Source organism: Amphiura filiformis, chromosome 16, assembly GCF_039555335.1.
Source record: "Amphiura filiformis chromosome 16, Afil_fr2py, whole genome shotgun sequence".
Taxonomy (NCBI): Eukaryota; Metazoa; Echinodermata; class Ophiuroidea; order Amphilepidida; family Amphiuridae; genus Amphiura; species Amphiura filiformis.
Window position 1 is genome coordinate 24,148,517 of NC_092643.1, and position 22,387 is coordinate 24,170,903.

Below are 22,387 nucleotides of genomic sequence, written 5' to 3' on the forward strand. Positions count from 1 at the left end.
TAATTGCACGGAAACAGCTCAATCAAACACCTACATGACCTATTGAATTATATCCGTAATGTTCTATAGAAGGTATATACCGCCAAGCTATTCGCTGTATGTAGAAGTGATTATGTAACAGGGTTAACCAATGAGCTTAGATAGGTAGGAGAAGCAATAGATTACGTAACGCATTGTTCCTTTGATGCCGATTTGACTTGCCGACAGGCTATTCATAAAAGTGGTACCATTGTTTCGAACAAAGGAGTTCCGCCATTAAATTGGTCACTAACCCGACATCATATTAACGCTTTTACTGGCAGGTGACTGTCACTAAGTGATGAATAGAAAGTTATGTGTAAGCGTATCCTTTGAGAAAGTGGTACCATTGTTCTCACGCAGCCCAAGGGTGTGCTGACTTGTCCCAATTAGGCCGTAAGCATGGTAAGCACAGAAACCTATAGGCGGCGCCCGTGCCTCTTCCTCTTCGAGAAGAGCTGCATTATTAATGTAATGCAAGAGCAGCACTGCAGCAGATGTGTTATTTCATCTACATCGCCATTTGATACGAAATATTCGTATTCAGAATGCGATTCGATATGTCTGGTGTGCTCTCCGGCACCACAAAAGAATACTGTACAAAGGTAGGTGACTGATCCCTTAATGAACCATGAGAGTATCTGTCCATACACGGTAGATATAGTGGCGAGAATACGCTTATTGACAGAAAATGAGACTTATATCATCGTGTATCTACTCCGAATATGCGAGTTGGAACTTTATTATTATAAGCCGAACAAAGTGTAATTCTCTTTATTAAAACTTTTTTGTCAGACTTACCTTTGGTAGGGCATTCGGGGGACGCACTCCTAAACCACCAACGGGAACAATATTTGGTAACCCTGGTGCTGGAAAATCTAACACCGTACTTGTTTGAGATAACCATATTTCTGCTTTGGAGGCCATTTCCCAAAGATCCATATTTGGTGCAATATTGTACTCTTGTTTCATTTCGATAAAATCGTTCAAGAAGTATGGCATCAGTTTAAAATTTAGATAGAAATAAGAAAACGTGTTATGAACACGTTGCATGAATGTCATGTTGTCGGTTTTCTTGTGTGATCCCACCACTGGGACGTATGAAAGTTCAGCTGAAACGCGAAATACAAAATTAGATATGCAAAGGTACTCGCGACTAGCTGTAACTGCAATCCAAGGTATTCTTAAAATGTTGGCTATAAATATGTCACACGGGGTTAATGCATCTCCAATTAAGATATCAAACTCCTCAGATTTGAGTTTTTCAAATAAATTGTTATCACTGAGAAGAGCCCGGCAGTCAGCTGCTAAACTATTGTACATTGCCAAAAATATTTTTCTGTGGTGAAGTAGGGAGTAATCATAGAATTTTACATCAGCAAGTTCCTGGGCGAACTTTGGATTAGTTGTAGCATTCGGAGACCGATAGTAGATGGTTTGACTGGCATTAGATGCTGCAAATTTCTCACTGCATTTTTGGGATCCACTGAGTAGTGTTACATTGTGACCCAACTCGACTAGTTTTGCAGTTAATGTTGATAACACTTGTATATGGCCCATACCTTGAAGAGCTGGTCCTGGTATTAAGACTTTTGCAGCATGTGAAATCGAGCTACATTTACATGTAGATGCGAACAGGTAGTATACCAATGTATGTTGTACCACATGAAGCAGAAAGTTGGTGCCAAAGCGTGCCATGTTGAAGTCTTATTATATTCCGTTTTACTATGGATGTAACACGCACGGAAACGGCTCTATCCAACTCATTTACGCTGGCAAAGTGATGTAATAATCTATAATAATCGGATTAACTACCATAGCAATAGGTGAAAACAATTTTTGAATATACCGCGCTGCACTGGTACGTTCACGTGGTACCTCTGCATTGAACCATTATTATGTCGATCACTCGCACCTGTAAGATTAATATCTTTGAAAAGACCGGTATTGTATTCAATCTATGATTGTATACATACACAGGTATAGTGCAACTTGCTTGTTGAGCAGCGCAATGTATTCAAAAGTCGTTTTCACACGGTCGGACATAAGTGAGTTATTATCGGTAATTAGAGACTTATAACCGGTAATAGTGACTTATTACTGGTATAAATAACTGACTTAAGGTGGGCTTACACGATGAAATTTCCATTGCAAGGCCCATTACTTAGTGGGTGAGATTATGTGCTCACTCACCATGAAGCTGTGCAATTGATCAAAATAGACGAAGCAATGTTCGGCCTTGCAATTCCTTGAGCGTGGCCATAGGTTTGGGATATACTCAAAACATAAGTAGTGGTTAATGATTTTCGTATTAATATCAAAATGGCTCATGTGTTGTCCTGAAAGCAAAAGATTGCCATCCTCTCCTGTATATCTATACAATTTTCCATAAATAAAAGGCTAAGGAAAACTAAGATCAAAAGGGCTAAACACCACCACCTACAACAACATAGGCCTGCAAGTGTATTATAATGTAGCATGTGCACACATTTATCATGTTGTGGATGGTGAATCAAGCTGGTCCCTACACATTCCCAAATGTATGCAGTGACCAGCCGGTGTTCACTCAGCTGATTGGCTGAAGGAGGTTAGATTGCATGCAACAACCTTGAAAGTAGAGCATGTCTCTACCTTTTGCCTGTTGCTCGGGGGATTAATTTGCCTGATGCTTGGGGATTAATTCCTTGCAAATCCAAAATACACGGAGCAATCTTTTTCCAAGGTCTGTGCAACAGGCAATTGCATGGAAAATTGCATCGTGTAAGCCGGCCTTTAAGTCCGACCGTGTGAACACGACTAAAAACTGTTTTCACCTATTGATATGGTAGTTAATCCAATTATTACCAAGCTATTGTGCTAACAATGTAGTCAGCGTGCCATTGATGTGGACAAAGAGCTTTTAAATAGAAATAGAGTCGCAATAGATTATATAATCTTTTGTTCGTTTGATGCCGATTAGAAGTTGCGACAGGCTATTCATAAAAGTGGTACCATTGTTTCGAATAAAGGGGTTCCGCCATTATTTTGGTCACTGATCCGGCATCATATTAACGCTCTACACAACAGGCGAGTATCAATAAGTGACCACAATACAGTCATGTGTAAGGGTATTCATGTGTAAAGTGGTACCATTGTACTCACGTATCCCAAATGTGTGCTTGTGTGGGTCTGAAATCTATAAGGAGGCTTTATCTGTCGATGCAATCATCTTTACCACCCACCTGACGTTAGGCGTTTCATTTAAATAAATTGAATGCTCTCGCTGATCGATTACACTTTAGAATGTATGAAGGCTGCCATGTCCAGTTCATATATCTATATTAAACTATAATGGTAATCGCTATACGTATACATGTTAGTATAAGTATAGGCCTATAAAGGTTGTTTTTAAGAAATGTCCATTTAATTTTATTTTAAGAAGGAGATTGGTATAGAAATAGTGGCGTACCCAAAGAGGGGAGGGGGTTGGGGAGGGGCAGATTCACCTCTGTGAGAAGTCTTGGGAGGGAGGAGGGGAGGAAGAGGGAGGTGGGGATATGGAGAATGAGAGAGGGCTGGAGGAAATGAGAAATAAAAAGATATAATAAAGACAAGTAGATAAATAGAAATATAAGGAAAATTATGGGAATGAGAGAGGGAGGGTGAGAGGGGACAATGAGAGCGAGGGAGTGATAAAGTGTAGGCCTAGGAAAGAATAAGTACTTGACAGAGAAGGGATAAGAAAGGAATGATGAATACATTTAATAATAATTATTAGGCCTATATAATAACTAAACACATAACAGCACTGGGCAGCCATTCGATGATGTCAATGCCTTTATTCGTTACGTAATTAAAACGCCCAGTCAGATGTATTTCACACCTACCAAACACAACTCACCCAATTTCGCAAACTGGACGTTGAATGTACACTCTCATGAATATTGATTGAAACATTTTCCAATATGTCAGCGCTCTAATCGGAAACAATAGAACAATAGACCCTGCAGAGCGTTGGATGTGGATCAGATTTGCCGCTTTTATTGCCCGTTTGTTTGATCAATAAAATTGAACGTGCATAGGCCGCATTCCATGGTTTGCACCAACGCTCTGCAGGGTCTATTGTTCTATTGTTTCCGATTAGAGCGCTGACATATTGGAAAATGTTGCCAATCAATATTCATGAGAGTCCTCATTTCAAATCATTAGTTTTGGTTTCTCTTTTGTTCAGAAACCAAAAATCAAGGGATTAAAACGTGGAGATAAACTGGTCTGCAATCATAACACTATTGTGCTGGGAGGACACAAGAGGGTATATATAACCAAAAGTATAATGGCCTATAACTATACGTATATAATAGCTTATTGTGCTAACATTTTCATTATCGGATATCTATCAACGCGGGCGACAGTTGCTCTCTTCCGTAGGTGTTACACTTTCATGACACCTTATAATTACACCCGAGTTCTACGAGGCCTACATGTAGAAATCGTGTGCATATATTGAGGGGGGGGGTGGGGGTGTTTTGTTTATTTGTCTGAAATATAAACGAGGCATGATGATGTAGATGATTTGATTATGAATTAGTTTATTCCCCGGAAAGCACAACCCGTACCTCTTACCTATGTTCCCTCCGCCACCTATATATAACCTCCTCCCTTCCCCCTCCCCACACTCGATATCGACTCTTCCCTATTATTCCACTCCACAGCTGACTCCACTCTTGAGCTCCCCTCTCCCCTCATTCCCTTCCCACTTCCAATGCTCTCTCCCCTCTGTTTCTCTTTCTCCCTTACCCTCCCCCCCCCCGACATGCACATAAATAGAGTTGTGTATAATAGTGTTTATATCACGATCTATCTATTATATCACTCAAGTGTATAAACTGTCAAGTGTGTATTGTAATGGCTGTGGAAATATTTCGATGGTCTATATATTTTCACAGTGAAATAAGCTTAGGCTATTTCGTAGTCTCAAGTCAATGCTTTCAAACTAAATCAATGCTTTCAAATGTATACTGCTTTGTTCGACTTCTCTGCTCGAGAATATTGCACTGCGAAATTTAAACATTTCTTTTGTATACTTAGATCATGTAACTTCAAACCCTGTAATTTTCTTCGTCACACCACTTATAAGAAACTGAAACCAAAACCGAAACTACCTGTCATTAATGTTTAGTTTTGAACAAAAGGTAGAAACAATGAGTTCGATATCTTGTGATTCAAGTGGTTAGGCAGGACAATAGGAAACCACGTGACCAAAACCAAAACCAAAACTAAAACTAAACATTTGAAATGAGGCAGTGTACATTCAACGTCCAGTTTTCGAAATTGGGTGACTTGTGCTTGGCAGGTGCGAAATACATCTGACTGGGCTCATTAATTACGTAACGCACAACGGCATTGATGTCATCGGATGGCTGCTTAGTGCTGTTATGTGTTAAGTTTTATAATAATTATTATAACATTTATTTTCCTTTATTTTCTTTCTCTGTATTTATTATTTCCTAGGCCTACACTAACTTTATCATTCCCTCGCTATCCTTCTCTCTCTTGCCTTCTTCCCCCTCTTTCTTTTCTTTTTGTCCTCTCTCACTCTCCCTGTCATTCCAATATAAATATGTCCTTATCTTTCCATTATTTTATTTACTTCTCATTATTTCTTTCTCTTCATTGGTCCTCTTTCTCCCTTCCTGTAGGCCCCCTCATTCTCCATATCCCTCCTCCCCTTTTCCTCCCTCATATCCCCTTTCAAGACTTCTCACCGGGGAGAATCTTCCCCCACCCCCTTCCACCGCCGCTATTTCTATGCCAATCTCCTTCTTAAAATAAAAGATAAATGGACATTTGTGAAAAAAACCTTTATAGGCCTATACTTATACTTACATGTATACGCAGCGCCTACCATAATAGAATACTATAGAAATGTGAACCTGGCAGCTAATACATTCTGATGTGTAGTCGATCAGCAGGGGCATTCAATTTATTTAAATGAAGCGTCTAAAGTCAGGTGGGTGATAAAAAGATTATATCGACAACTAAAGCCTCCATTATATACTTCAGACCCGCATAAGCGCATATTTGGGATACGTGAGTACAATGGTACCACTTTACACATGACTGCCCTTACACATGACTGTATTGTGGTCACTTATTTATACTCGCCTGTTCGGTAAAGCGTTAATATGATGCCGGATCAGTGACCAATTTAATGGCGGAACCCATTTGCTGCCCTTTGTTCGAAACAATGGTACCACTTGTATGAATAGCCTGTCGCAATCTCTAATCGGCAACAAAAGGAACAAAGCATTACGTAATCTATTTCTTCTCCTTTCTATCTATCCTCCTTGGTTTGCACAGTGGGAAAATACCAACTATAGAGGTTATCCACTTTACTCATGTGTGACTTCTAACAAAAGGCGCTGGTTCCCGTAGTGTTCCTCATTCAAACCAATTCAATGCACGACCTCGGAGTTACCTGCGTGACTTTGGCGGGCTATTTTGAAACAGTTATGGTTGCACATGTAGGTAATTCTTTTGAAAGTCCTAAACAAGGTATAGCAGTCGCTGATAGGATATGCAACTTATACGCCGTAGAAGTGACGTCATAATCGGATTAACTACCATAGCAATAGATGAATACAATTTTGAATAGACCGCCCTGCACTACAAGCAAATTGCACTAATCACCTAACGTAGATTGAATACAATACCGCTCTTTTCAAAGATACTTATCTTACAGGTGCGAGTTATCCGCTTTTCTTTGACATCTATGGTTCAATCAGGCGGATGTGAGTTCATAAGGCAATGTCGGGGATTATAGGACACAATCGATGGGGAGAGATGAGGTCCGACCAGGTCCGACCGAGTCTCCTACACAGGTTACGCTCCCTGTGGAGGGGCGGAACCAAACTGGCTGATGTGGAGACTCAGCCAGTTTGCGTCGGTCTGATACTCGTCTTTGACCATGCGCAGATCTGGCTGGTCAGGAAGATATTTAATATCCCGAATTTATAATATGCCTACCAGTTCCATCTATAACCGATTTGCTAGAGAATATTTGTTACCATGTTTAATAAATTCGTATTAATCGTATAATAAAATGTGGCCAAATGTATATTTGTGTACATAGTGTGTGGATCCACTCTTCTACGGACTTGGCTACTAAGCATGTCGGGAAGGATATGGCGGTATGCTGACCTGGGTCAATATGTTCTGGGCAGATGAGGTCCGACCAGGGAAGTGAGACAGATGGAAAGTGGTCAATCCAACATCTATTGAATTATTTACGTAACATTCTATAGAAGGTGCGTATCAAGCTATTGTGCTAACAATGTAGTCAGCGTGCCTTTGAAGTGGATCAAATATACCGCTTCTATTGCCAGTTTGTTTATTTACAGGTTTATTATTATCGACAAAAATTGTGTTTTTCTCGATTAATTTTCAAATATGTCGCTTTATTCAAGAAAAAGTAACAGTGACATTAAATTCATAGTCCATAATTACGGAAACCAAACCAAAATAATCGTATTCGGCCATATGCTCACAGATTTCTTTAAAAATTAAAATATTGGAAATCAGTCATTTACCTTTAAACCGCTAATTATTGCTATAAATTGATATGCGCATTTGACACATGAATTACATTACAAAATTAATCTCGCATCTATTTGTGGGCCCAGGCCACCCCAAAATTGCTGTTGACGAAAATGTTCTAGAGTCGGGTCTATCTTAACATTCTGCGTAAAATAAATTTTATTTCAATTCATTTTCTGTTTTTTCACTGTTATCTGAGAGTGAACTTAACATATACATATACATTGGTAGCTTTTCACATAATTAAATAGCTTTAATAAAATTGTATAAATAAAAATGATAGCATTCTGAGCATTGCGTAGGGATTTTATGAAATCTGTTTGGGGTTATAAAACTAGTCACGCTCTGCGGTAATATAACATAGCCCATTGTGGGGACCTAGTGCATGTCTTCGTACTGCTATTGATTTTTAAGCGGGAACTTTGATTTTCGATATGCTACACGTTGGCTCAATTGTTCCCTCCCACCTGGTACTTCTTTTGTTAAGCATCGCGGTAACTCTGATACTCACTTTGATGTACTCTTCGACCGGCTTCCATCTGTCTCACTTCCCTGGTCCGACCAATTGCCTACGACCTTGTGTGCGATCATGTGTAACAGGCAATTCCCGATAATAATAGAGGTTCCCTGGTTCAATGCATCGGTACCGCATGAACGTTGTAGTGCAGGGCGGTATAGTCAAAATTGTATTCATCTATTGCTATGGTAGTTAATCCGATTAACTACGTCACTTCTACGGCGTATACGCTGGCGAAGTTACGTAATAAATCGGATTAACTACCATAGCAATAGGTGAAAACAATTTTGAACATATCGCGCTGCACTACAAGCAGGTTGAACTAATCACCTGTGTATGTCTGCAGTTATAGATTTAACACAATACTGGTCTTTTCAATGATACTAATCTTACAGGTGCAAGTGATCAGAATGATATGGTTCAATGCAGAGGTACCGCGTGAAAGTATCAGTGCAGCGCGGTATATTCAAAAATTGTTTTCACCTATTGCTATGGTAGTTAATCCGATTATTACGTAACTTCGCCAGCGTATAGAACACGGATAACCTCTATTATATTAAATACTATGTCATGGTTGAACTTTTGTGGCGTGCCGCGTGCCTGGTGACGGATGCCTGAGGACTGATGAAAAAACAACATAGAGGTTGTGCATATCACGTATCAGTAAATATGACGGACTTCTCAAATGCATTCAACAAAAGCATGATTGTAAGGGATCGGTTAGGGTTAGTTAACATGTTTTTCGGTTCGGTTAGGATTAGTTAACATGTTTTTCCTAGATTGGGGCCTCCTTAGGCATTTCATTTCTCTTGACCCAAAGGCTGACAGTTAAGGGATCTAAAATGAGCGTTTATTGCGTTTCGACAGTATTTTTTGTGGGACATGAGAGCATCTCAGACCTATCGAATGGCATTCTGAATACGAAGCATGTCTTTCTGATATCAAATAATTTTCATTTTTGAAAATCACAATATAATACAAATTTTATGACAAATTATAAAAATTTGATATTTTTCAAATTTTTGATATATAACAGTCCTCGAAGTAAATTATATAAATCTAATGATATATTCTTAAAGTGTATGTAGCAGGGAGGAAAAGCCGACGGTCAATTGAAAATTTTGACCTTTCATATTGAAGATATGGATTTTTTTCCCAAAAGACCTAATTTTTTTTGGTGTTTTGGGAAAAAAATCCATATCTTCAATACGAAAGGTCAAAATTTTCAATTGATCGTCGGCTTTTCATCCCACCTACATACACTTTAAGTATAAATCATCAGATTTATAAAGTTTACTTCAAGTACTGTTAAATATCAAAAATATCAATTTTAATGATTTGCCATAAAATGTGTATTAAATTGCGAATTTCACAAAATTAAAATTATTTGATATCAGAATGACATTCTTCGTATTCAGAATGCAATTCGATATGTCTGATGTGTTCTGATGTCCCAAAATAAATACTGTCCAAACGTTCATACCCCAGCCCTTAAATCACTTTATTGTTGACAGTGGACTTCTTTTTCCTTGTTCTTAATCTTGAAATATGTTTCTTACTCAGGCTTGAGCATTTTGTTTGCGCCTGGTCCCATCAGGACCCAAGGTAAAAAGCTAGACATACTAGTAGATACATGTATGATATAGGTCTCTGCAATATTTTTTCTTTTCTTAACCAACATTATACCACATAGCCAAAGATAAACAAGGTGACCAATCATGAAAGCGTATGACACCAACAATCATACTATTTGGTTGTATAAACCGTTTCAGATTATATTATCGCCGAATGGTCAAAATGTTATTTAGAAAATGGGAAATAATTCATGTTTATTCAGAATATGTCCGCTATGGTGTATCTCAAGGCTCCATCTTAGGTCCCTTATTATTCATACTCTATATAAATGTTACTAGTTGCTCATGCATCTTCCTTGCTAAAATTGATCTTATTTGCTGATACCACCACTTTGTTGTATTCGCATCCTGACTCATAGCCTCACACTTGATGTATGCCTATAACTGAAGACCGAATTAAAAAGACTAGTTTGCGTCTGACGTCAGGGCAACGGGGCGACGTGCTTATTTGCTGACCTGCGCAGTACGGCGTTTTTGGTCAGGTTGACAGGACGTCATACGCAAAACTAGTCTTTTTAATTCGGTCTTCAATTATATAATTATTAATGAACATCAGGAGATCAGCAATTACTTCAGGGCGAATACGTTGTCAGTGAATCCCAGCAAAACAAATTATATGATGCTGGGAATTTTAACCAATAAAATTTATTGATTCTTGTATTATGTAATACTAAAAAAATTTCAGCTATAAATTATATCCTATAATCATAGTAATACTAATGAGACCCTATCCAGTTTAAGGTTTAAAAGTAAAGTCCACATATTTTTGCAGTGTAATCGCAACTGAAATCGGATACACTCATTCAAAACGTTAAATTCTATACAGAAAACTGGATTTTTTATGGTCAAAACCGCAATTAATGTAGACGAAAACGCTCTGTTCTGAAGTCAAACAGATTACAATCATCAATCTACTTTTACATGTTTCCAGCGATTGCAACCACACAAACGGCAACATAAAAGAAGCGTGTACGACATTAAACACGCTGTGAATATGAAGATAATTAACAAGAAGGCAGCAACATCTATGAGATGGTACTGAATCCAACTCAACTCGTAAACTTTTGGTCGTAGATGTGAACCACCAAATTTGAGCACATGTTCGATCCAATGAACAGCGGTTTCCAAAGGAGGTTTGTCACGGAGTATCTCCGAGTAGCGGGTAACCGTTTCTTGATATCTGTGATAATAGAAAGGTGATAACAGTGATAATTCAATCAATGTCACAATAATAAGACTAATTAATCATCCATCTAAGTCCAACACAATATATAGATAAACTCAGCACCATGAAAGCTCCTCTAGAGATTCCCCACCTCCACCTCCACCCACCCCCCCACACACACACACACACACACCACATACAACCAGCCACACAAAACGCGTCACCTAATCCCATATTGTCTTTTTTTTTTCAATAGTTTAACGGTTTGACAGGCATAAGGACAGATATCCATCAGTAAACAAGAGAGACCTTTTTACATGAACCCGATCATTTTATTCTATAATTGTATAAATTTTGCCCTGAATAAACTCAACTATTTAATAATATAATATGTATAAAAACGTGTCGCAATTTGTTAAATAAAATTGATGTACTGAGTCGGACCGCACATACTCACTTGGAATCATCAAGAACTTTTGTGACGGCATCCATAAAAACCTCTTCTGTAAGCTTACTCCTGTCCAAATGTATCCCCATTCCTTTGATTGCTACCCGATTTGCATTCACATTTTGGTCAGCCAACATAAGCGGGATAACCACCATTGGTACAGCATGATAAATAGCTTCATATATACCATTTAAACCTCCGTGAGCGATGTAAAGGCGCGCTTTAGAATGACCTACCAAAATTGAAAGGGATCTACATTAACAGCAGAAAACTATTTAGATAACGTTAAAAGAATGAACATGAAAGAGAATAAGGGGGAGACAAAAACGAAGATGGCGTGATGATCTCATATCCTATATGGGTACAACCTGGACAAGAAAAGCACAGAAGTAAATGGAAGCTACTTGAGGAGGGCTACATCCGACATTGGGTGACGCGGCCTGTGAGGTGAGGTCAGATGAGGTCAGGTGGAGAGTGCTCTGGTCTTTGGAACATGAAGACGGATGCCAGTGGAGGAACAGACTAGGAAATAAGCAGACGGCTTGCAAGTTGCAAGAAGGGATGAAATAAAGTGGGGGAGAGGTTCTTCACGGATTTGAAAGTGTATACAAGGGTGTGGAATTTGATAAGTTGTGCCACTGGAAAGCAGTGGAGCTTTTTCAAAACAGGAGAAGAATGTGCGTATTTGTGTATAAATCGGGCACACCTGTTTTGGATTTTCTGAAGACTGGTGATGTCTTTCTGGGGTATGTCAGTTAGGAGGGCACTACAATAGATTGATATGGACAGGATGAGGGTGCGGATGGCATTGTGATAGGAATTGAACAGGAATCATCTGACTCTATTGAGGTTCCCAATTTGGAAATTCAAAGAGCGAGAGAGTTCAGTGACACGATTACTTATCTTCATCTGACAGTCGAAAAGCGCACCCAGGTTTTTCACGGAAGGTGAAAGGCGGATTTCAACAGCATTTAAGTAGACAGTCAGATGTTCAAGGTATTTGTATTGAAGAGATAGCTTTCCGATCATCAATTGCTCTTAAAAGGAGTCTTGCACTGCAAGAAGGACAGTCTCAGTGCTGTGTGTACGACGATAGGCAGATTGGAGAGGTTCTCTTAAGCTGTTAGAATTCACAAAAGTGGCAACTTGAGAAGACACCACTCTTTCGATTAATGCGACACAAAATAGTTACAATGGTGGGCAAGTGTTGTTTTGTGTGCTATGCTTGGGGTGGTCACTGACCATTTTCTTCAGCAGTAACATTCTGAAACTTTGCGATATACAACAGTTAACATGGTTTTTGGTAACATATGTGATGCATGCGATCAGGCAAAATCAGTCTTAAGTAGGCCCAGGTCAATTTTGGGATTTTTACATTTTCATTTTTAGCGTATTCAGAGCTCCACATCATTGACCATGTCAATACGACCTTTGGTTACAAAGGTAAAACAATTTGAACACCGGTACATGAACAAGAAAGAAACGGAGCAAATCAAGTTAAAGTTTACTTCAATTGAGTCATTTAAAGTGTACTTTAATTGAGTTAGTTTTAGCACACCTAAAATACGTGTAAATACTTAGTCAACTTAGCAATGATACCTTTGGTTTAAGATATGGCTACGAAATTTGGTATAACAAAACACTAAATCCGAGCTTCTTTTGGAATAATTTAACGATTTTGGGCAATTACCGTCGAATTTTGATGGGGGAGGGGTCAAAAGGTCACTTTTTCAACATTTTCCCTTCGGATTTTCATCAACAAAATATTTTCATGTGAAAGAATATATGTTGTTGCCCTTCCATTCATGCAAAAAAAATGTCAATTTTGAGTTTTCCACCTCTACACACATTATTTGTCCCATATCCTAAAACTACGATTGCCGAGTTTTGACTGATTTTGCTTTATCGCATCACATCTGATGAAACACTCTCACCTAAAACAACATTGTCCACTTTTTCACAGATCTTCAATCTTATTAGTGAAAAGGAAAATATTATACTTGATTGGCCAGATCCTTGGAAGATCACAGACAGGTCAGCTGCGATTATTCTTAGTTTAAAAGAATTTCTTACCAAGTAAATCATTTTGCGGAAGCCATTTCATTGTCATGATATTGGTGCCGAGATTTGGTGGCATTGGTCCGTCATGTTTCCACACGACTCTCTGAGGTAATTTACTTAAAACGCTGGTGATGAGTCGCGTCTCTGGAGCATCAGGAAGAAATTTGATCATTGATCCTAAGGAGAAGATGATGAAACCATGGTCTCCAGAACCAGCTACAAAATCAGCAAGATCCTGCGTAGAATTGAAGGAAATAAAAAAAACATGATAGGATTTTCGCAAAATGTTCATGCTCATACGTAAAATTCAACATAATGTTATGGAGCTCCGTTCCTGATTTCATTATAATCGGATGGCGGCTCCATGACCTCGTTAACCTAACCATTTTAACCATTTATGAGTCGGCGCATTGACGACTAAACCAGCTCGGCAAAGACTGCCCACCCATGTTGAGTCAGTTGATTGCGAGCTGGTCGGTCGACAACACGTCTTTAATTAGTGAGTATATTTTAAACATTATCAATTTGATTTGTAGTAACTTGAAATAAGAATTAAATATATTGCAAAGAAATTTATTGGTTTCAGCTAGTTATTTTCGCTTTCCTCGAGGTTTATGTTCAAAGGGAGAGGCAACACTTGCCTGCCGCGCGCGTGCCATCTCATTTTTGCCCTTGCCACTACGCACATGACGCATGCGCAGCAACCACCCTCCTCTTCAACATTTTTCTGCTGTTGATGTATTGAACAGCAATATCATGTGGGTTATAAATTAACGAAAACCAGGCCAAAAAGGGTATACAAACATAACAAACTTGAGAAATCGAAAACAATGACTGCTGCTTTAATTTATCATTCACAATAGCGTTCATTTAATATTCTTTGTATGGAATAAATAATTGTTTTCTTATTCGTTACTGGCTGGTAAAGTATTTGACAATGTTTGTCTACCCTGTTTGGTCTCGCTTTCGTTGAGAATCACGAGATATCGACGTTCATCCGATCAACGGCAGGAAAGTACCTATGATAGGAACGGTCTATAGTATTGTGTATTCGGATAATAAAAGTCACGATCAGTGTTGATAGCTTTTGCCTTCGTTAATGATTAACAGGACAGGTATCATAATTATTTCTAGCATGCTAATTCTTATTATAGGCAAAATATTTAATTCTCGATCATGAGAGGATGTACCTTCTGCGTATCGTTGCGTCAGCATACATTTCGCGGAACAACACGACCGTGATTGGTCAATTCTCAAAATGTATGTTAACACCGTAAGCGTGTGGTCTTGCGTAGTACGCTTGATGCAAATATCTGTGCGTACCCAAGTTGGCTCTAATGATCGAAAATTAGATATTTTGACTATCGGCCGGGACGGAGCTACGTCATGCCGGTGAAAACAACCAAGTGCTGGCGGTTAAAACAACTTGCGCAGATCAATCAAATTAGCTCATTGAACCGTGCGCCCACTGCGCATCGCAAGCTTTACACTTTGCGCCGAGTGCGCAAATTTGCCGCAAGTCCGCCCGTCCTATAGCAAGAGTATTAAAACAGAAGAATCTTCATGAAAATGCAAACAATAGGAATACCTAAATGTGACATTGCAGACTTACCTTTTGTAGGGCATTCGGGGGACGCACTCCTAAACCACCAACGGGAACAACATTTGGTAATCCTGGTGCTGGAAAATCGAAAACCGTACTTGTTTGAGATAACCAAATTTCCGCTTTGGAGGCCATTTCCCATAGATCCATATCTGGTGCTATGTTGTACTCTTGTTTTATTTCGATAAAATCTTTCAAGAATTGTGGCATTATTTCGAAATTCAGATAGAAATAAAATAATGTATTATGTACACGTTGCATGAATGTCATTTTGTCGGTTTTGTTGTGTGATCCCACCACTGGAACGTATGAAATTTCAGCTGGGACACGAAATGCAAAATTAGATACGCAGATATACTCGCGACTAGCTGTAACTGCAATCCAAGGTATTCCTAACATGTTGGCTATAAATATGTCACACGGGGTCAATGCATCTCCAATTAAGATATCAAACTCATCAGATTTGAGTTTTTCAAATAAATTGTTATCACTGAGAAGAGCTCGGCAGTCAGCTGCTAAGCTATCATACATTGCCAAAAATATTTTTCTGTGTTGAGCTTGGGAGTAATCATAGAATTTTACATCTGCAAGTTCCTGTGCGTACTTCGGATTAGTTGTAGCATTTGGAGACCGATAGTAGATGGTTTGACTGGCATTAGATGCTGCAAATTTCTCACTGCATTTTTGGGATCCACTGATTAGCGTTACATTGTGACCCAACTCGACTAGTTTTGCAGTTAATGTTGATAACACTTGTATATGGCCCATACCTTGGAGAGCCGGTCCTGGTATTAAAACTTTTGCCGCATGTGAAAACGAGTTGCCACTACAAATTATAGATGCGAACAGGTAGTATACCAATGTATGTTCCACTACATGGAGCAGAAAGTTGATGCCAAAGCGTGTCATGTTGAAGTCTTATTATGTTCCGTTTGCGGTTTGCCAAGAGTAGAACTACTATCTGTGTATTATGGTTGAAATTATGTGACGGTGAAATCTGGCAAAGGTTTTTATCTGTTTTATGACTATATGAGTTTGTTCTTTATACAAGTTTATTACTGGGTGTGTACAGTCATGAACCGTGTTCATACGCGGTCTCTGGTACAGTGCACATGCCCTTTTTCCACTCCGCACTTAACCCTAAAGTTAAGAAGTAGCTCAGTTTGCGAATCGCGACGTACGCGTCTAGCGGGCGAGAGCTCGCGAGCGAAGCAAAATGCGCTTGGGCTATCTCAGAGTTAGGGTATCAGATGGCACTGAACCAGTGCAGTTCTAGTCTGGTTTTACGGGCTTAACATGAGCTATTACAATTTGACAAACATGCTTTACTATTTTGAGATACGCACTGAAAGCCAAACTGGAGTCTAGGCGACTCTAAAAGTAGAGTCCAGCCACTCTGCGACTCTATGTCTAAAATGACTCCATATTGGGAGTCATTTGACTCCCTTGAAGAGTCATAAATTTCTTGACTCCGCTGAAGAGTCACGGTTGATGACTCTAAACAGGAGTCATTTGACTCCCAATATAGAGTCATTTTAGACATAGAGTCGCGTAGTGGCTGGACTCTGCTCCTAGAGTAACCCAGACTCCATTAATAGAGTCAGCCTGACTCCATTACAGGGTCACTCCGACTGTCCGAAAAAAGACAAAAAATAATGATACACATAGATGTACATCAAGATAAAAATTCAAAGTATAGACCTACCGGAATAGGATACTTTACTCTGAGTTTCACGCCATTGGCGATTGTCAGACGACACGATGGAGAAAATTTGGCTTGACCACCATCCCCTTGGAATGGGAGAATATACATTCCATGCCAAGCAATTACAGAGTCTGACTCCCTTGAAGAGTCATAAATTTCTTGACTCCGTCGACGACTCTGAATGTAGAGTCTATTGACCCCACAGGTAGAGTCGACTGACTCTCCTGTGATAATCAGGTGAATCCTTTGGAGAGTCAGTGCTAGTTTACTCCACTTATAGAGTCACTTGACTCTATTCTGGCTATCAGTGCGGACTGTCAAAGTTCGAACCGAGGTCAGATTGCTCAACGACCTCACTATTAGTATTCCTCTGGTTACCAATATGTGACGTACCGTTCTGGAGGTAAAAAGGTCGAAGGTCACATTGTGGACAATGTGGTCAAAACTTGACATGACACAGTACAGTACACAGCGACAACGCTTGGTAAATAATTATATTGTACAGGCAGGGAAACTAAATCAATACACGTATATCTACTATCACGATTTGATATTCAGACGATAAATCTTTGGATACCGGGGTAGAAAATGATGAATATCTCCCGTAATTTTTGGTTTCTAAAGAAGCCAATTGTAATTGAATATAATGTGTTTAAAGAACATGATAGTTGAAAGAACACGTTATCGTGCGTATTGACCAACAACCGTGCGTTTTGAAATCAAATCAAATCGTTGGGAGACGATATGATGAAGATGAGAATATTGGGCATGCCAACATTGTACGGGGGCAGAAGAGGGACCATTTCCAATACATGGAACAGCTTTCTGGACCACATCCACAGCCCAATAAATGGCACCCAGCACAAGAAATCTGTGAGTAAGTAGAATAGTAGAACAAAAAGGAAACATGCTTGTAATTGACATTGTAATAAATGGTTGCAATATAACATTGATTAATATATATGGTCCCAATACTGATGAACCTGAGTTTTATGATAATTTATACAATGTAACTAATGAGTTTGATAACGAACATATAATTATATGCGGTGATTGGAATTTGGTAATGAATGAGGCACTTGATACTTACAATTACGTTAGAGTTAACAATCCAAATGCAAAAAAGAGAGTTGTAGAACTTTGTAATTCATTGAATTTGACGGACGTATGGCGCATAAATAATCCAGATCTACGCAAATATACATGGCGGCAACATGATACACTGAAACAAGCCCGTCTTGATTTCTTTTTAATATCGTCAGAATTAAATTCCAAACTAACTAAATGTGATATTAAACCAGGTTATCGTACGGACCATTCATTAGTCGATATACGTCTAGATTTCAATGATATTGAGCGTGGCAAAGGTTATTGGAAGTTTAATAACTCTCTTTTAAAGGATACAGAATATGTTAATCTGGTGAAGAAAACTATAAAAGAAGTAGTAGAAAAGTATGTGGCACCTCCATATCTTTTGTCAAATTTAAACACAATCCATCCTAGAGATATCCAGTTTATAATCAATGATCAACTGTTTTTTGAAATGATTTTATTAGAAATTCGTGCTAAAACTATATCTTACTCATCTTTCAAAAAGAAAGATTTGGGAAGATTGGAGAGAGAACTTGAATCTGAGATAACACAATTATTTTCAAAAGCGTCAGGCGACCATACTTTAAATGTACAATTGAATATGAAGCAGAACGATCTCGAGAATCTGCGTAAAGATAAAATGAAGGGGGTCTTGATAAGATCTAAAACTCGCTGGTTTGAGCTTGGTGAAAAAGCGTCTAAATATTTTTTGAACATGGAAAAACGTAATTTAGTTAACAAAACAATAAATAGAATAGTTCGTACAGATGGTTCTGTTCTAACCAACTCAAAGGATATTCTTTCGGAGGCAAGAAGTTTTTATAAAGATTTATATTCGGAATCTGAAATTGATGATAATGCTGATGATGATATTGACTCTGTTTTTGCAAATTCAAATACTCCAATCTTGTCAAACGCCCAGCGCGATAGTCTTGAAGGCCCTAGAACATATAAAGAACTTTTATATGCGCTTAAAAACAGCAAAATGATAAATCACCTGGATCTGATGGATTTAGTTCAGAATTTTATAAAGTATTTTTCAATGATCTTGTATGGTATTTGCTTCGTTCGATAAATTATGCGTATGAAAATGGACAACTTTCTGTGACTCAAAAATATGGTATAATCACTTTATTACCCAAAGGAGATAAACCGCGTCAATATTTGAAGAATTGGCGGCCTATTTCCCTTCTAAATGTATCTTATAAACTCGCCTCGTCGTGCATCGCAACCAGATTAAAATCCTGCTTGTCCGATATTATACACGAACACCAAAAAGGTTTTGTCACAGGTCGATATATTGGAGAAAATATACGTTTAATGTACGACCTGATGAGTTTGGCAGAGAATAAAAATATTCCTGGCCTTTTTCTCATGATTGATTTCGAAAAGACCTTCGATTCGGTGTCACATACATTTATAATGAAAATATTAGATAAATTCTATTTTGGCAATTCTATTAAAAAATGGATTCGTGTTTTTTATAATCAAGCTTCATCATCAGTCCTAGTAAATGGATTTCTTTCGGAATCTTTTAAAGTGGGTAGAGGATGCAGACAAGGCGACGGACTAAGTCCTTATTTATTTATCCTTTGTGTGGAAGTTCTAGGTATGATGGTTCGAAAAAATCAAAATATTAAAGGTATTAGAATAGGGGATGCAGAATATCACATATCTCAATATGCTGATGATACTGTTCTTTTTCTTGATGGCACAGAGAAGTCAATGAATGAAGCTTTTAAAATCCTTGATTCGTTTGAAAACATGTGTGGTTTACGGGTAAATATAGACAAAACTAATGTTGTGTGGATTGGGTCAAAAAGTGGTAGCAATGAAACGATTTGTGATCATTTGAACGTTAAATGGATTCATAATAATAACTGTTTTAGAGCACTTGGTATTGACTTCACTGTGTCACTTGAGAGAATTGTGCAGATTAATTATGCAAAAGAAATGGAGTCAATTCATGAATTAATTCACCAATGGTCAAGACGCAACCTTACAGTTCTGGGCCGTGTAACAATAGTTAAATCACTTATTTTATCGAAGCTTACCTTTCTGATTTTAACTTTGCCTAATCCACAATACGAGTTAATAAAAGATTTAAATCAAATAATATATAAATTTATATGGAAAGGTATTGATAAGATTACAAGGAATCAAATGATACAAGATTACGGTCAAGGAGGTGTGAGAATGGTTGATGTCCAGTCATATATAGATGCGCTAAAAATAACCTGGATCCGTAGAATCATTAAAAATACGGAGACAGAGTGGGCAAAACTCTTTCTTAAGACAACAGGTATAAATCGTATCCAGGACATTGAGGGTGGATCTATTAATATTATGAATTTCATGAATAACAACAATGATAAACCGAATCAATTTTGGAAAGATGTTTTTGGCATGGTTTAGTTTTTCTAACTGTCATCAACCAACTACCAGACAGGAGATACTGAAAAGTTCACTTTGGTACAATGAAAACATTAAAGTGGGTAAACAAAGTTTGTATTACCAGCACTGGGTTCGTAATGGTGTTGATCTTGTAAATGATCTTTTAAATGAGAGAGGGGGAATTCCTCTCGCTGGAGGATTTTACGAGTACTTTTCATGTTCGCACAAATTTTGTTGAGTACGGTGGTGTAATATTGGCGATCAAAAAGTCATTTCCAAAATTCTTTGACAAACCTGGTGATACTCTTGTTTACCCTACTATTCCATTTCACTTTGATGTCCTCTTTAAAGATAGAAAGGGTTCCAGAAGAATATATAATATTCTGGTTTCGAGAAAACCAATTGTTCGTAAATATGTACAAAAATGGGAAGAAAAGCTTGAAGCTACATTTGATCCTTCAAGATGGAATGTTATTTTTAATACACCCTTCAAATGTACAATAAGTACTAAACTCAGGTGGTTTCAATTCAGAATAATTCACAGAATCCTTGGTACAAACGCATTTTTATTTAAAATAGGGATAAAAGATTCCAGTCTGTGTACCTTCTGTCTGGAGGAGAATGAAACTATGATTCATATGTTTTGCGATTGTCATGTGGTTAAGAAATTTTGGGATGATGTGAAAAGGTGGATCGAAAACAAAGTTAATATAAACCTCTCTTGGAAAAAAGATAATCTTCTTTTTGGCGTTGGTCCTAGCTATATTGTTTTGGATTTGATTCTAATTTTATGCAGATTCCATATATATAAAATGAAAATGAAAGAAAATAACCCTTCGATCCACACTTTCAAGAAAGAACTGCAAAATCATTATAAATTAGAAAAATATATTTACATATGTAATAATAATATTGGTATATTTTATAAAAGATGGGGTATTTTCAATTCACTCTGTAGAGAATCAGATTTAGACACTCATACACGCGGAGAGGTTTTTGCATGGCGATGTGTAGTGGCAGAACCTTGTAAGGAGAGGTTCTGTACTTACATGGCGTTGTGTGAGGGCCTCTCTGTGTGTATGAAATTATATTTCATCATATGTATCATGTAATATCATTGCGTATCATGTGTATGATTAATGTTTACCTCTGTTTAAAGTTTTACTTGAATAAATGTTTTTTTTCCTCTGAAAAAAAAAAAAAAAAAAAAAAAAAAAATAGTAGAACAAGACCTTTTTCTTGAAGAAAGTGCGTGTAAAGCAGAAACCAGTCCCGTTCCACACTATTCCAATTACTTTTTGGAAATTTTCATCTGTGTAAGGATCTTATACGCATTCTCTCAGATTTCTTGTGCTGGGTGCCAATTATTGGGCTCTAAATGTTGTCCAGGAAGCTGTTCAATGTCAGTGCATTTTCCTGTTGTGTCAGTTGCACAACTGCTTGGTTACTGACATATGTTTAGAGTAGAGTATTGAAGTAATCCTGTGTGTAATTTTGATTCATTTTGATGCACAGGATTTTAAGATATGACCTTGTGAAAAATTATAAGTTTCTTTTTTTGGTTTAGTGTATAAATACATGTCGTCATGACTTCCCTCACAGGCGCATACAAAATTACTACATGTATAACCCGTCTGTATATCCCATATAACCCGTAGTCAAGTTACCTCAAAAGGTGTTAAACTCTGGTACGTTGGTATGTGGTGATGCGAGTTCGAGCCCCGGTCCAGTCCTTGTTTGTTCTCGTGAAATAATTAAGCCAACTTGAAATTCCAATGAGTAAAGGTCCGTTCATACTACGCCGCAATTGCTTTGCGATGCGGTGCGTTGCCGATATATCGATTACTTTTTGCCGCAACTCACCGCAAGTGTCGCATTTCCAAGTTAAAATGTATTTATTGCAATATCGCAATCATGGCAATGCAGTATTTTTCAGTACGATGCAGTGCGGCATCGCACCACATCGCAACGCAATTGCGGCGTCGTATGAACGGACCTTAAGGAACTAACTGCTTACTGTCTTGGTTACCAGTATGAAAACTCGGGGAGCTAATACTGGCTGCGATGGTTCATTATGGTATGTATACTATAGGGTATGCGCTTGCAAATCCCTGATTGTTGTTAAATAATTTATGTTATGTGTTGTGGGCCACAGTGGTCAGCGAATACCTGAAC

General features: G+C 38.1%; 2 protein-coding genes across 2 annotated transcripts; both read right to left on the reverse strand.

Moving 5' to 3' along the window:
* Positions 1-22: 22 nt before the first annotated feature.
* LOC140172504 (UDP-glucuronosyltransferase 2B7-like) lies at positions 23-1,716 on the reverse strand. Its single transcript, XM_072195649.1, has 2 exons — positions 820-1,716; positions 23-94 (listed from the first exon to the last, which is right to left on the reverse strand). Exons 1-2 carry the CDS (start codon positions 1,714-1,716, stop codon positions 23-25), a joined length of 969 nt encoding a protein of 322 aa, XP_072051750.1.
* Positions 1,717-10,650: 8,934 nt separating this feature from the next.
* On the reverse strand, positions 10,651-15,969 carry LOC140172505 (UDP-glucuronosyltransferase 2B1-like). Its single transcript, XM_072195650.1, has 4 exons — positions 15,031-15,969; positions 13,431-13,653; positions 11,367-11,589; positions 10,651-10,924 (listed from the first exon to the last, which is right to left on the reverse strand). The coding sequence occupies exons 1-4, from the start codon at positions 15,928-15,930 to the stop codon at positions 10,651-10,653; spliced, it is 1,620 nt and encodes a 539-aa protein (XP_072051751.1). The 5' UTR covers positions 15,931-15,969.
* Positions 15,970-22,387: the final 6,418 nt, after the last annotated feature.